The 16,933-nt window shown below is 37.0% G+C and overlaps 1 protein-coding gene across 1 annotated transcript in view; it reads left to right on the top strand.

Annotated features, from left to right (window-relative positions):
* The window catches only part of TRHDE (thyrotropin releasing hormone degrading enzyme), a 371,390-nt gene that overhangs the window by 216,100 nt on the left and 138,357 nt on the right, over nucleotides 1-16,933 (top strand). The window contains exon 6 of the mRNA XM_072843285.1: nucleotides 6,372-6,509. Within this exon, the coding sequence (XP_072699386.1) occupies nucleotides 6,372-6,509 (138 nt within the window). The remainder of the gene's footprint in view (nucleotides 1-6,371; nucleotides 6,510-16,933) is intronic.

The following is a 16,933-nucleotide window of genomic DNA, read 5'->3' on the forward strand; positions in this document are numbered from 1 at the left end:
ATTGTGAACATTAAGTATTGGAATAAGACACTGCTTTACACACATCAAAATACGGAAAAAGGGAATATTTGTGTCTGTTTGGCTATCTGCATATGTATCTGCAGACCTGCCTACATATTCCATGCGGCCTTTGTGTCTAAATCTACAATGAATTCATACATCTTGGATTTCCAAATAAATCATACCTTATGGATCACCATTGACCATCACAAGGTTGAACTAGATTTTACAGAAATAATTCCTACGGCGTCTTGAGATTGCCAGGGTCATGTCCATACCGTGTGTTCTTCGTGCATAATTACATGCCATTGTCCCACGTTTGTTTCTGGTTGCCCCTCCCGGCAGTCGGCCTTCCACTCTTCACAGTCTCCCTAAATGCGGGTCTAGTGATGTCACCCCACCACTGTAGCTTCCCAACCTGCTGGCCTGGCTCCTGTCCTCCTCTCTGTGATGATCACTGGGCATCCACCCAATTTTATTCCCTGCATTCCGTCATGCAGAACTCTGTAGCCCCCCAACAAGCCGTTAAATCTCCGGTGCTTTTCCAAGATACCCTTTCTGTCCAAAATGCTGTTTTCTGCTGTAGCTATCTAGAAAAGTCAACTCATCCTTAAAGATTCACCACCGGCCGTCAGCTTAGAGGCCTTTCCTGCCTTCCCCGGGTGGAGGACATCACAGCCTTCATGCGGGCGCACCGTGTACTGGACCTGCTTCCCCTTGGACACGCAGCAGGTGGTTTTTGTAATATTTGTGTTCATCTGTGTCTCTCCCATTCCTACCATAAAGTCTTTGAAGGTCGAATCCATGTCTCCGTATCCTTTTTATCTTCAGATCCAGACATACCATCTGGGATATAGCAGGTGCTCAATAAATATTTGTAGAACAAATTCTCTTATTTAATCTTTGCAACCACATCTGTTTACAAATGAAGGTGCCGAAGTCTAACAAATACCGAGTAACTTGCGCAAGGTCACGCAGCTAGTGAATGGCAGATATTCTACTTGTGGTGTCGGGCGCTGCCGTCCACTCCGCAGGAGCATGCCTGTCTCATCTCCCGGGGACACCAAGGAGCCCTTTGCATCCATATTCATCCTCCTGGAAAATCAGGTCCTGTGGCTGCTGTGATAGGACCCTCCTCTGCCCCGAGGATTGTATTCCCCGCTCTGGTTCTTCCTGGGAGGACCTCCCCGCCTGCTGGAACTGACTCAGCCTTGGCTGTCACCTTCATCCTGCTGATGTACCTGACTTTCCTTGATCTCGATCCAGATTGTGCTTTGATATATATATAAATATATATTAAATATATTTAATATATAATAAATATATATTCAATAAATATATAAATAAATATATATCATTTAATATATAAATATATATTTATATTATTATATTTATATATAATATTTAATAATATATTATAGTCATAATATATTAAATAATATATAATATTTATTTATATATTAAATGATATATAATATTATATATTATATTAAATAATATATAATTTATATTTATATTTATATAAATATATATCTATATATAAATAGAACTATATATTTTGATATTTTATTATCTGGAATATATATATGTATATTAATTTTTTATAATCTGGGAAAAATATATTTTTTCCTTCCTGGTGTCAAAGTGTCCGCCTCGTATGGCCCTTCGCTAGAGTTACTCGGACTTCCCGTAGGAACTTGCTGACACCCTTGCCCTTTGGTAGTGCCCCGTCTTCCTGGTGCCCACCTGGCCCGTGGCTGCTGGCCCTTCAGGGTGGACACATCCAGGTGGGACTGCCCTGAGTTGGCAGCTGGAACCTGCCAGTGCAGCTAATGCCACAGCAAGCGAGCTTAAGGCCTCCCTTTGCAGATGCCACTAATTATCAGTCTATGAAACGCTAATATAAGAAATAATAATAAAAAGAAATAATAATGAAAAGAAAGAAATAATAATAAAAAAAAGAGTAGATTCTGAGATCTTGCTTCTGCTTTCATATGAACTGCAGCCTCCTGCCAGAGGGCGTGTGGTGTGGGCCCCCTAGATGCAGGCCTTGCTCCCGCTTTCCCAATGCGTCTCGCTTTCTGGGTGTCTGCTGTCCCCTTACCTGCCCCAGGTCCCGGAGTGGTCCTTATAGCTGGCCCTCCAGTGCGGGCCTTTGCTGCTCCTCCTCTTCTTCCACTAGATACCCCCCCAACCCTTTACAAAATGCCATTGAGGCATCTCTTGATCCTTCCTCTCCATCACCTGCCAAGGGGACCGGGACTCAAGGTGTCTGCGCTGGCCGGTTTGTCATTCCAAGGCTGCCACGGAACGCCGGCCCTGCAGCAGCACCTGTCCCCTAGGTTGTCCCTCGACCCCCTGAGTGCAGTAGCCGCTCCCTGTCCCCCCCCCCAATACGTCAGGCCACCCTGGGCACCACAGGTCAGTCATTTCCCTAAGACACTACTTTTACTATGTCATTCTACGTGCAGCTGCCCATTGATTAGGGCCAAAGCCTTCTACCTGATGGTTGAGGAGTCACACACATGAGCTTTTTTTATTTTATTTTTTCTCCATTTTACCTGCTTGGATTTGTCCTTTTCCTTTTTGTTTTTCTTTTTTTTTTAAGATTTTATTTATTTATTCATGAGAGACACAGGCAGAGGGAGAAGCAGGCTCCATGCAAGGAGCCCAATGCAGGACTTGATCCCAGGTCTCCAGGATCACGCCCTGGGCCGAAGGCAGGCACTCCACCGCTGAGCCACCCAGGGATCCCTATTTGTCCTTTTTCAAAAAGCTGTTTCCCTCATTCTCCTAAGTAACCCGTCATCCTTCAACAACCCACTTTAATGTCACTTCCTCTGCGAAGCCTTTTCTGAACTAACCAATCATTTCATCCTGTGTGTTTTAAAACATCCATCCTATTATAATACACTGAGCTGTTTGTCTTTCTCTTGCACTTTTAAGTCCTTTAAGGTCGGAAACCAAGTTTCTGTCGTGTATTTCTCCCCCAGACACAGCATGATCTCTGGCACAGAGTGGGAGTTTAGTACGTATTTGTTAAATGAATGAATGAGAAAAAAATAATGCAGGCTTTCTTTTTTCCCATGTGATATTCTCAACTCCGAGTTTATCCACACTTTCTTTACCCATCTGAAAAATCTTTTCACTCTTCTCCGAAAATTCAAATGTATTTTGGAAACAGTCCAATATGAAACATCTATTCGCCATTATTTGACCTGTTGGAACGTAGACACATAGGCGACAACTCCAAGGAAGTCTGTAGTAGAGCAGAAGGGGCTGTTCTTACTATTAACGTGGAACTTACTCGAACAAATTTAAGTCCCACATTTTATCTTATTGTGCTGCTTTTGGAAAGTGACAGGATAGCTTAAAGTGGTGGCCTTAAAATCTGAACTAGAATAAAAGCTAACTTTTTAGCTCAATTTGCTATTCCCTACCCAGGGAGAGACACACAGACCCACATGCAGCTTTAAAGTTCCTTCAAGGGCCAGAACAAATTCTACTTCTCCCGTTAAACTTTGCATAAATAATTCCGTTTTACAGTATTTTTCCCCCCTCAGATTTCCTTTGGCATTTCTAGCGCATAAGAGAAAAAGCATTATTTTGTTCACTGCATCCAACCATTTTGTTTGATCTCTTATCTCGCATCAGAGCCAGGATTTCTTTAACTTTATTTTGAAACTCTCAGGGTCTCAGGTTGACAGTAGGCAATTAATCAATACTTTGTAATTGTTGCTGTTACTATTATCATGGAGGACGAAGGGGGAGGGCCCCAGCAGGTGACTGTCAAGCTAAGATCATCTTTTTATTTTATAGTGACACAGGTTTTTTATAAAATATTAGCACCTTTCCTCCTGGAAACTCTTTGTAGTTTTGTGCAATTGGGTTTGCCTCTGGCTAGAATTTTCTTTTTTCTTCCTTAATTTAAAGTGTTCTCTCTTCTGAGTTTTGTGAGTGTTCTTTGGCCAGGCTTTGCTTTCTTCTTCTTTTTCTTTTTTTCTCCTCTCTTTTAATCTCTTTTAATGCTTTATACCCCCCTCAATTACACAATGTCATTCTCTCCAACCGTTTAGAAAGGAGTCTTTGCTAATGACTCAACATTACTAAATTTAACCACTTTCTTGAAATTCTACTGATGAGGCAAAGGTTTGTTTTTGTTTTCCTCTACAAGCGTGAAGCAACACACCATGTATAACTTATATTTCCTTAAACAAGAGAGTTTCATTTTAGAAATTTTTTACCTTAAGTTTCACATTTGGAATTACTTAGCCATTTACTTTATATCATGTAAAAAATCACACGGCTAGCAAACCAACATATGTGCACTAAATGTTCCTATCGATCGGTATACATTTATCGGTGCTAAATATTAAAAATTAGGATTCGTAAAAACAGCGTTTTAAACTCATTTTACACTGTGGTTTCAACCAGAGATTTGAGTTACGTAATGGAGCAGGCAGTCACTATTTAAAGAGTTGAATATTCTATTTTGTTCAGAATGAAAACCACATCTTCAATTGGAATTTCTTATCAATAAAAGTGTTCATTGGTCAAGTTGAAGTGTGATGATGCATTCCATGTTCCCACCTATTAATTTCAGTATCAAATGGTTTTAATGTGCATTTTTAAGTTGAATGAGTAACAAGATTGCTTGCCTGCTTAATAGTAACATCAACATTTTTTAAATTTTATTTTGGAAATACACGATTTTCTCTCACTCTCTCAATCTAGGCCATCTGTCTGTCTTTTTATTCTTAAAATTTTAAGTCACAAGATGCAACTTCACTCTCCTTGATTTGTCTTGAATTGAGAACTTAACTTGAGAAGAAATACACTATTAATTTATGTGATATTTGTCAAGTCATTGTAAGTTTGAACTTCTTACCATGGAGCAGACCTCTGGGACCAGTCCGGTCCCAGTTCAGGGTGATGGAGTACAGGCCATGGTGTGAAACTCGCACTCTTCCATCCAAAAAAGGACTGAAGAGATTAGATCTATAGTCCACAAGAGCATATAGTTGGCTTATAGCATATAGTTGGCTGGAGAACTAATTAAATTATTGATTATACGTACTAAATCATGGGACAAATGATGAAGTAAGACGCTTCTCGAAAGCCATGTTTAAAGAACGCACATATACGCCTAGTTAAGTATCCCTTTCTTAGCATATTTATTCTCCATGTCCATTTTTGTACAAATACAGGATTGGTGTACTCTCAGCTTGAAATTACAACTCACTCAGAAATAACATGCTGTTTATCTGCTGGCACAAAACTAGGAGTCTCCGGGAGTGAGTTCAGAATTAGCTATAGCAATTTAAGAGTTGCAGTCTTTAATCTCTGTAATGATGCTCCGCAGGTCCCAACTACCTAGGGGCTACTTAGCCCTGTTATCTCTTGCAACTTCTTTATTCTCGCCCTACTCCCCCAGTGAAGGCAGGAGGCCAGGAAGACTAATAGCTGCCAGCATTTTTGTTACCAAAACCCAAGCTGTTTCTTTAAAGCAGGCTTCTTAAAATGACAAAGAAGTGCTTTTTTCTTTACAGTTCATTTCTGACATAACAAACCAGCTTTTATCAGAGCAAATACAAAGATCTAAACATCACACAGAATAGAAGTTTTAGGATTTTGTTTGTTTGCGCAACCTGATGCTAATGGGTTAGTAACACCTGTTGATCTCCTCCTTATGTTCATTATCCTGAATTCACATATATATCCCCAGATATTATAGCTTTATCACTTTGCCTTTTGCTATTTGTTGTGGTCTCCTGAAATTCTTTCAGAAAATAAATGATGTGTGTGTGTGTGTGTGTGTGTGTATATATATATATCTTAGAGAGAAAATAACATGGGGGGAAGCAGGGAAAAGTGGATGGATCAGCGAGAGAGAATGAGCTGTTCCAATGGTGCTACAAATAAATGGTATAAATAGCAAAATGACACTGGAAGCTGGAAATGTAGTTATTATTCCTATATTGAGCTTAACTAAAAAAGGTGATTTGGGACTGGAATTGTAGGCTTGGTCCTGTAGTGCACACAAACAAGCTCGGTCTGTTTCATTTATGGCCCAGCATCTGAATCTGCTTTAACCACTGTTAGAGCACAGTCTGATGTTTTTAAATCTATTTAAGGCCCATTGTAGCCCATTGATTTTGTTTCATGTTGTGCTCAAATCAACCACTCTCATTTTAGAGTAACTTAGAGGCTTTTTTTTTTTTTTTTTTTACTGGGTTCTCTTTGGAGTTCAGTCTCCCGACGTGGGCTGCCGAACATCACCAATCAAGGAACATGCATTCTGTTCGCGTTGTCAAACTCATTCTGCATAACCATGAACCACCTATGATATTGCCCCATCTGCTGTATTGCAGGAAAAACAGAGGTTTCTGACGGATGTCCTGCATGAAGTAATGCTGCTGGACGGCTTGGCCAGTTCCCATCCAGTATCACAGGAGGTGCTACAGGCAACAGATATTGACAGGGTGTTTGACTGGATCGCCTATAAAAAGGTGGGAATAGATAAGACCCAAGTGCCAATTGGATATTTCACTGTCCCTAGGCAGCCAAACTATTTCACGCGAGATGTATTCTTCTCTCCCTCCTGGCAGGTAGAAATGGACCGAGTCAGAAAACATAGACTTACTAGCTTCATGTCATTTTTATGAGTTAGGGCTTTGCTTTATAAATCAGTAAGCTGGAGATGAATGTTTGCCAAATAATGCATAGAAATGTTGGACGTATTAATGAATAGATGTTTGGAGCCTTGATATGAAATTGCTGTACAAATGGTGTTGTGTCATTGTCAGTTTTTATTATTATTAATGAGAGCTGACCTAAAAGGTGATAAATTATGTGTCATCAGTGCCCCTTCAATACTTAACTTATTTTGGTTGGCTGATGCAAATGGGTGTAGGCAGTGACATATGCATTTTATAAACATTATTTAAGGAACATTTAGAGAATTAAACATCTTTCTTGGATAATAATCATGAAAAATGAAATTTTAAAGACTAGACTTTGACTGACAAAGATTTTGGACTGATGACTAGACGCAGAAATAAGACACACTCTGAACTTTTTCCCATTGTTATGTGGATTAAGATTCTTCCTCCTGTTTATATCCCTTAGTCGTTCTAATTTAGCATAAGTATATACATCTCTTTGTTTAATATTCAATAGCTACTTGGGAATTATTAAAATAGTGCTAAAGTCTGTTCATATTTGGTGTAGACTAAATTGCATTTATTGGGATTTCCATGTACTTTATTGATTTACAAATGTTTTAAGTTTTTTAAAACTGTTGCTAATGTTTTTCTGGAAATATTCCTTTTTCACCTAGAGGTCAAATAATGATTCATCAGGATTCCTTGGTACCCCAATTTGAGTATTTGGTTTTGTACTCAGCAAATGACTATCTCAATGGTTATTAGTTAATATTATGTGCTATAATATATGTAAAGGTACACATTGTGTTAGAAAATACCTTTTCAAGTCACTGATCATTGCATTGATTATAAAAGGGTTTTTGAGGACTTAGAAAAATAAGTGGAGGTATAGAACCATATTTAAAATATATGTTAATATATTTATGTAAAATATCAGCATTTAAAATATATATTAATTTTTATATGTGATATTTTTTTCCTATATGCTTTTTAAATTCTTTATTTAATGGAGTTAACCCATACTGTATTATTAGTTTCAGGGGCAGAGTTTAGTGATTCATCCGTGGCATATAGCACCCAGTGCTCATTACATCAAATGCCCTCCTTAGTGCCCATCACTCATTTATCCCATCCCCCCAACAGCCTCTCCTCCAGCAACCCTCAATTTGTTTCTTAGAGTACAGCATCTCTTATGGTTTGCCTCCCTCTCTATTTTCATCTTATTTTATTTTTCCTTCCCTTCCCCTATGCTCCTCTGTTTTGTTTCTTAAATTCTACATATGAGTGAAATCATATGGTATTTGTCTTTCTTTGACTGACTTATCTCACTTAGCATAATAACCTTTAGTTCCATCCCTATCATTGCAAATGGCAAGATTTCATTCTCTTTGATGGTTTAGTAATATTCCATTGTGTATAATTACCACATCTTCTTTATCCACTTATCTCTTGATGGACATCTGGGCTCTTTCCATAATTTAGCTGTTGTGGACGTTGCTGCTATAAACACTGGGGTGCAGGTGCCCCATCAGATCACTGTGTTTTTTTTTTTTTTTTTTTTCAGATCATTGTGTTTGTATCCTTTGGATAAATCCCCAGTAGTGCAATTGCTGGGTCATAGGGAAGCTCTGTTTTTCCCTTCTTGAGGACCCTCCACACTGTTCTCCAGCGCGGCTACACCAGCCTGCCTTCCCACCAACAGTGCAAGAGGGCTCCCCTTTCTCTGCATCCTCACCAACATCTGTGGTTTCCCGACTTGTTAATTTTATTTGGCTATTTTTAATTGGATGCACATTCAGTGTCTTCAACTGTATTGATTCCTAAAATATAATGCAGAAAGTATTATTCATCCCTTCTGCATGGCATATAGAGATAGGCTGGAAGTTAGAAAACTTGAACCTATTATTAAGATACCTTGAGATGAGTTTGGAGACGCATTTTCCACCTTCCACCAATTCTCTAAAAGTAGTTATAAATACCGGTTTTACCTCAGCATGAACAGTTATCAAGAAAATATTATTTTGATTAAATACATGATAGATGTATTTAGACATAAATAACATCTATCCCAGATTCCATATATTTGAGCAATTTCAAATTTATTTGAGGAGGTTGAGAATCAAAACAATAGGAAAAAATGAAGATGCCATGAGTATTTTTTTACCCTTTCCACATTTTAGTGCAAAGTCTTGCCAGTTTACAAATGTGAGAAATGAGCCTACTACGCCACCCTGCTCAGGAGCACCATCATAAGGGACACTGGCTTTCTTGCCTCTAGCCATGTATCTTTTTTTTTAACTTGATTGAGCAATAATTAACAAATATAGTTGTAAATATTTAAAGTGTACAATGCGAGGATTTGATATAAATATATTAGACTGTGGAATGATTACCAATATCAAGATTATGAGCATATCCATCACCTCCCATAGTTGATTCTTTTGTATGTTTGCATACGTGGTGAGAACGCCAAAGATCTACTCTCAGCTACTTTTGAGTGTAGAGTATCATGTTACCAACTATGGTTGCCATGCTGTACATTAGATCACGGAACTTATTATAAATAACTGAAAATTTATACCCTTTCAATTACATCACCCCATTTCCTTCTTCCCCAAGCCCTTGTCAACTACCATTCTATTTTCTGTTCCTATGAAATTGGCCTTTTTGTTTGTTTGTTTTAAGATTTCACAAATAAGTAATACCTTATAGTATTTATCTTTCTCTCTCTGGTTTATTTTACTTAGCATAATGCCTCCAGGTTAACCCATGTGGTTGCAAATGGCAGGATTTCTCTCTTTTTTATGGCTGAATAATATCTGGACTCTATACTTTCAACTGGTACTTTGTAACCATTTTTGTTTTTGTTTTTGTTTTGCCAGTACCATACTATTTTGATCACTATAGCTTTGTAAGATAGCTTGAATCAGGAAGTGAGATGCCTTCAGCCCTGTTCTTCTTTCTAGGGATTGTTTTGGTTATTTGAGGTCTTAGAATGTTTTTTTTTTTTTTTTTTCTGTGAAAAATGCCATTGGAATTCTGATAGGGATTGTATTGAATCTGTAGATCGCTTTGGGTAGTATAGACATTTTCACAGTATTTATTCTTCCAATCCAAGATCATGGGATATCTTTCCATTTATTAGTTTTCTTCAGTCTCTTTCATCAATGTCTTATTGTCCCAGTAAAGCAGTAAAGAAGTCTTTTCATCTCTTTCGTTAAATGTATTCCTAAGTATTTTATTGCCTTTGATGCTACTGTAAATGGGATTGCTTTTTAAATTTCTCTTTTAGATAATTCATTGTTAATGTGTAGAAACACAACTGATTTCTGTATTTTGAATTTGTATCTTGCAATTTTACTGAATTAATGTATTAGTTGCACTTTTGGTAGAGTCTTTAGGGTTTTCTGTATCAGACCATATCATCTACACAGAAAGATGATTTTACTTCCTTTCTGATTCAGATACTTTTTATTTCTTGTTCTTGCCCAGTTGCTATGGGTAGGATTTCCAGTACTGTGTTGAGTAGAAATGGTGAGAGTGAGCATCCTTGTCATTACTGATCTTAAAGGGTAGACTTTTAACTTTCACCCCACACACACATATATATAGACTATATGTCTATATATATAGACAAGCCATAGCTAACATCATACTATCTTTATGCTTTAAGTACCAATGAAAATATTGTCCTACCTGTGTATTTTCAAGTGATGAGAGATCTACTGGATTTTCAAAGAAGGCTTCATAAGAAAGAAACTTTAACAGCTATACTGAGGTATAATTAAAATACAACGAACTGTACATGTTTAAAAGGTACAATTTGATATGTTCTGACTTATGTATACACCCTGAAATGTTCAGCTGCCTTAAACCACTGAACATGCCTATCATATCATCTGGACATTCCACTTCTAAGTACCTACCCAAGAGAAAGAAAAGCAAATATACATATAAAGACCTGCACACAAATGTTCATAGCAGCTTTATTTGTAACAGTAAAAAACTAGAAACAACCCAAATACCCAGGAGAAGGTAGAAATTGTATTATATCCATATATGCTAAAACATGAATGTATCTCAGAATCATTATGTTTCACGTTTTCCAGTGTAACTGTACCTTTGTACGGTGGTATATTCCCACTGAGCATGTATCCATCTTCTACTTTCTCCACATCTTTTCTAACACAAACATGGTATAATCAGTTATTTTAATTTTTGATACAATTTTTAAAAGATTTTGTTTATTTATTTGAGAAAGAGAGCATGAGTGGGGAGGGAGGGTGTGGGGAGGAAGAGGAAGGAAGGAGAAGCAGCCTTCTTGCTGAGCAGGGGCTCGATCTCACAACCCTGTGATCATGGCCTGAACCAAAATCAAGAGTTGGATGCTTAATATACTGAGCCACCCAGTCACCCTTCTTGTTAGGATTTTTAAGGATCCTTCATATACTCTGAATACAGGTTCTTTATCAGATATATGATATGCAAATAATGTTTTTCCCAATCTGTGACCTGTCCCTTATTTTCATAATAGTGAATTATTTCATAATTTAGATATTTTTCATCTATGTTCATGAAGGTTATCAGTCTGGAGTTTTGTTTTCTTGTAACATCTTTTTTTGGTTTTGTTATCACTATAATGATATCTTCATAGAGACTATTGCCTTCTTTTCAGTTATCTTGGAGAATCTATGTAGAATTTGTATTCTTTTGTTATTGTTGTTGTTAGATATGTGGGAGAATTTGCCAGTACAGCAATCTAACCAATACATCCTGGAATTCCTTCATGGGAACATTTTTAACTAGTAACTTAAGTTTGATCATATTAGCAGGTTATTCCAATTATTTATGCTACTGAGTAGGATTTGTAGTTTGTAGGTTTCTAGGAATTGGCTCATTTCATCTAAGAAGTTTAATTTATTGGCCTCCAGTAACAGCTAATAATGTTACTCTTTAACTCCAGATATTGTTAATTTTTGTATTTTCCTTATTGTTCTGATTAGTGTAGCTCAAAGTTTATACATTTTATTTTAAAAAGTCCAGTCTTTGGTTAATTGATTCTTACTCTTCTCTATCAAAGATTTCCTCTCTAATAGTCACTATTTTCTTCATTTTACTTTGGATTTAAGTTACTCTTTTTTCTGGTTTCTTAAGGTGCAAGTTCAGTTCATTAATTGGAGAAGTTTCTTCTATTCTAATTCAGATGTTTATTCCATAAATTTTCTCTTAAGTGTACAGCCTAAGATCTCCCTCAGTTTTGATACATTGAGGTTTCATTTTCATTCACTGTATGATACTTTCTAAATTTCCTATTTATTAGTTGTTCAATGGGTTATTTAACTTCCCTTGAAGATTTGAATATTTGAAGATTTGAAGATTTTCCAGAAACTTTTTTGAAGATTTTCCAGAATTTTTTTCTGTCATTTATTTCTTATTTCATCCTATTGTGGTCAGTAAAACATATTCTATATGCCTTGAATTTTCTTAGAGTTGAGGCTTATTTTAAGGCCCAGAATTTATATCTTCTGGTAAACGTACCACACGTACTTCAGAAGAATGTGTATTCCATTGTTGTTGGCTGGAATATTTTATGAATACCAATTAGGTCAAGTTGGTTAATAGTAGACAACTGTCTCTTGTTCGTCATGCTTTCTTTTTTTTTTTTTTTTTCGTCATGCTTTCTTGATGAGCCCTCATTGTTCAGATTCACCCATATTGTACCAAATCAAACATCTAAAAAATTAGTGAAAAAATAGTGGCCCGGAGGCTGTTGGCATATCTGAAAAATAATCTTCAAATGTAAATGTGGAAAAATAAAGACTAGAACAGTTTGGCTGAAATCTCAGGGACTTCATTTTGAGAATCTTTGTATCAGGCCTTGATATGTATCTCATGTCCTAGTCCAGATCTCTAATTTGGCTTTTCTCAGACTCTATCAGGTAAGTTAATAGGTAAATAATATGCAATAATCAATTTAATTTTGTAGGTAGCAGTAATACAGATAACTGTACAGCTATAAATAAGATCAACTGCTAACATCTGTTGCATGCTTACTTGGTGCCAGGCACTGTGCCAAACTTCACATCTATTAACTCATTGAATTCTCATAATCCCCTCATCGGATGGTTATTATCATGATTCTCATTTTAAAGATGAGGACATTGAGTCATGGTCAACCTAAGGATATGTTTTCTGGAACTTAAGTTCCAGAGCCATTGTTCTTAAGCACTACCATATTTTATCAACCAGTTTGGCTGGAGAATTCATTTCAAAATAATTTGATAAGCCTCTGCTCATGTCCTAGACAGTGTATGCTAAGCACTAGGGATATAACAACAAGACCCAAAGGAGAGACAGTGTATAAATAAGTACAGTAACTGAATATTAATAGCAATATATCCATTTTAAATGTGGATGCATAATTTAAACCATCTCAAGCAATAAGAAGGAATTTGTTGACTGAATAACTAACAAATCTGAGATGTAGTATAGTTTTAGTAATGGTTGACTCCAAATATTTTAACGATGTTATCAGAAACCTTTTATTAGCCTCTTAGCTTTTTACCTCTATCTGACTTAATTTCTAGATTATTCTTAGACAGGTAGCTCCAAAGATATTAGGATGGTAGAGACTTCAACTTTGTGATCCTAATGAGATAGAAAGAGCAAACTTCCTTTATCACAACAGAATCTATATCTGTTTCCTCAAAGGGCTATGATTTTTTCCTGATTAGTTAATAGATTACTACTGGCTAGTCCCTATGTTCAAAGGATAAACAATTCCTATGGATATTCTGACTAACTAGCATGAGTCATGAGCTCATCCTCTGGCATAAGAGATAGACCACACAATTAATAGGCCCTTGGGATCACCTGAGGGAGGGTTTCCAGAAAAAAAAAAAAAAAAAAAAAAAAAAAAAAACCAGCTAGAAAAAAGTAATGGAGGTCAACCTCAGATTCTTAGGTGTAACGATAGAAATATGTACAATATATAGTTGCAAGGGGAAGAGGAAAGAAAAAAAAAGCAAACAAGAGCCATTCTGTAGAGGGTTAGAAAAGGAAGACCCTATTATTATTTAAAAAAAAAAAAAAGAAGACCCTATTGTTCCTTGATTGAGTGGAACATCAAGTTCATTCACATGATTATAGAGTAGTGAGGGCTTGGGGTAGTAGGAAGGCTGAGAAGAAAAGCAGGTAAGAACTGGAGGACCTTCCATTTAATTCTAAGAGGTTTAAACTTTATCGAGCAGGGCAAGAGGAGCCAATGAAGAGTTTCAAGCAGGGGACCAACATAATTAAAATTGTTTTCTAGAAAGAATATTTCTATAAGTGTGAAAGAGATTAAAATAATGATAGATCTAGACCGTTTAGAAAAGTTTGTAGTGACCAGAGTTGTAGCATATAGAACTTCCTATTTTTTGTATTATTGCATGTGGTACTTAATAAAAACTTTTTGCTAATACTTTTCTGTGCTCTATTCTCTGAAGATCTCTGTTACTAAACAACATTAACCTCTGCCAACAATCAACCTCTCACTGCATCAGTGTTTCATTGGCTTATCATGTCTTGTAATTATTCCCCTGATAATTATTCAAATTATTCCCACTTCTGTTTTTTTCTTTTATTATTCTTCCTGCATAGCAATTTCATTGCACTTCAAATAACTTTTTTTTATATAGAAATGTATTATAAGGGTATAAAGTATTATACAGAAATTAAGGTTAGGAACTAATAGGCCAAATACTAATTTTTGTCTATTTGAATTTAAGAACTGAATGGTTTTGAATAAATACTGAGTGACGCTCAATACTGATAGTCTCAAGGCCAGGGTTTAAAGAAAGATAAACTCCTACGATTATATATACATTTTTAGAATGGGAAGAGAAAAAAGTGGGAGATGGTTTGTTAAAAAAATTACATTCCAGTGAAATAACAATTTTCCATTTTGATAGTAATTGAAAATGAAAATGCTTTTATCCTAAAGTACAATGGAAACAGGAAAGAGTACTGTCCATAGATAGACTGGAAAAGATGGATTGAGGTAGTCTCTTTGCTCTCAAAGCACAAAGGGAAATAAGAATCAATGACCCAATGACCTGGATGATGAAAGTGAGCGAATGCTCATTAAATTTACATATGATGCCAAATTGAAGAAAATTGCAACAAGCTTGAGAAAGGAAGAGATTGCCAAATGACTTAAGCAAATTTAAACAGGATCTTTTGAAAACAAGAACACTTTTGAATAATTTTTATATCAAGGCTGATATATTTTATGAAAATACTTGTGTGGCTAACAAGGAAAATGTGAACATTTTCTATCATCTTTAGAAATGAATACGAAAAGGAATACACCATTTACATCTATTGTCTTTTCTGATAACAGGTTTCCCATCCACACCATCATCTCAGCCAGGCTGTGATTAGGACACAGAGAAAGCCCATACCAACTTTACAAACAGCAGGTCATTTCAGTAGGAAAACAAAAGCAAAAACGAAAAACTAAACAAATAAGGTGGTCACTTCCTTCAATAATATAACCCAGTAGTAGACATAAAACATATGAAATGAAAACAGCAATTATGCTAAATGTAACAGTAAAGCACATCTCTCATTTAACGGGCACTTACTATCTATAAGGCATTTTGTGAAATGCTTTGCATGTATTATCCCATTTATTCCTAATAGGACACTTGGAATGTAGACATTTTTAACCCATTTTACTGATGAGGAAAATGAAACTTAAGAAATGAAGTGATTTCTGCAGGGCCAGACATCTAGTAAGTGAACAGGCCAAGGATTTGAAGTCAGATCTACAACCCTTTTCACAAATTAATATATTTCAAGGCCATCTCAGTGGATGGCCAACCTTAAGTCCCGGCCATCTTTGATCCTCTTTTTTTCTGATCCTATTTGTCAGGAAATCTTGTCTCTGCTTTCAGAGTATTTTACAATATTTATTTTTTTCTCATTCCTGTCCCTTCGCTCATGGTTCTCCTGCTGCACCAGCTCTTTTGCTTTCCCTGGAATCCAACTAAACTCCCTCCCACCCTAGGGTATTTGAACTGGCTGTTGCTCGACAGAGAAGGCTGGTCCTCCCGATGTCATCGTGCTTCTAATGTGTTCTCCTTCAAGTCTTTACTTCAATGCCAACTTCTCGGAGAGGCCACCCATTTTAAAATATCAGCTGACACCCCCATTGTTTTCTTTACTCATTTCTCTTAGGCTGATCCAAGAGTTCGGAGCTGTTTGAGCGGCGATCACCTTCTAAACATATTATACGGGTTTTCCCACTTTCCACCATCGAATATGAGCTTCATAAAGGGAGAGAGTCCATGTCTGTATTTTTATTGTTTTCCAATACTCATTACACTGCCCGCACAGAGCAGGCACTCACTAGGTGTTTGTTGAATTGAGTGAAAGCCAATGTCAGGAAAGTGATATAAGAAAAACATTATGGTGTTTCAGAGGGAAAGATCCCATCTGTTTATAGGACTTGAGATGTAGAGTTGGCACTTGAAATAGGATTAATGAGCTTCCGATGTATTCCATGTGAATTCCAGAGGGGGAAGGAAGATAGTGTCGTCCAATCACTCTGTTTCCTAATGGGTTCTGTGGCCTGTGGCCTGACCCCGGAGCCCTAGACCTCATGGGACCCCTAGACCTCATGGGACCCCTCTCCTGTCAGCTCAGCTCTTCTCCTGCTGTTTCTGCGTACTCCTGCCTGAGGCACACTCAACCTCCTATTCTGCAACTCTCCGGCCCTTACTCTTCTAAACAGGTCCTTCTTCAAGGCCTTTGCTTTCTCACTCACAGTCTCCTACATCTACACCATTGAATGAATATCACTGAGGACTGTTTTGTCCTCTTGGACACATTTCTGCGTACTTCACCGTACAGTATGCACGTACAGCCTTGCTCTGCATCCGGCGTACCTTATATGTTGTTTAACTGGGGCACCTGCAGTTACTTCTGTCCAAACAGTTGGACAACAGGATTTTGGGCAGGTATGTGATGGCAATATACTCCTAATAGAAATTATAGTCTCAGTTGTTTTTCGAGGGTCTGTTTTGCCACTGGACATCTATTTAATAATCTCATCGACATTCCCACTCCTGTAAGGTGGGTATGATAATTTTCAATTTTCACGAGTAAACAGAGGCCCAGGGAGTTTAATGGTGTTCTCAGGCTCTTAGGTGTCAGACCTGGGTTTCACATCTTATTTCTAACTCATGTTCTTCCACTCAGCCAGGATACTTTCTTGAAGTTCT

The sequence above is a fragment of the Canis lupus genome, chromosome 11, assembly GCF_048164855.1.
Source record: "Canis lupus baileyi chromosome 11, mCanLup2.hap1, whole genome shotgun sequence".
NCBI classification, from domain to species: Eukaryota; Metazoa; Chordata; class Mammalia; order Carnivora; family Canidae; genus Canis; species Canis lupus.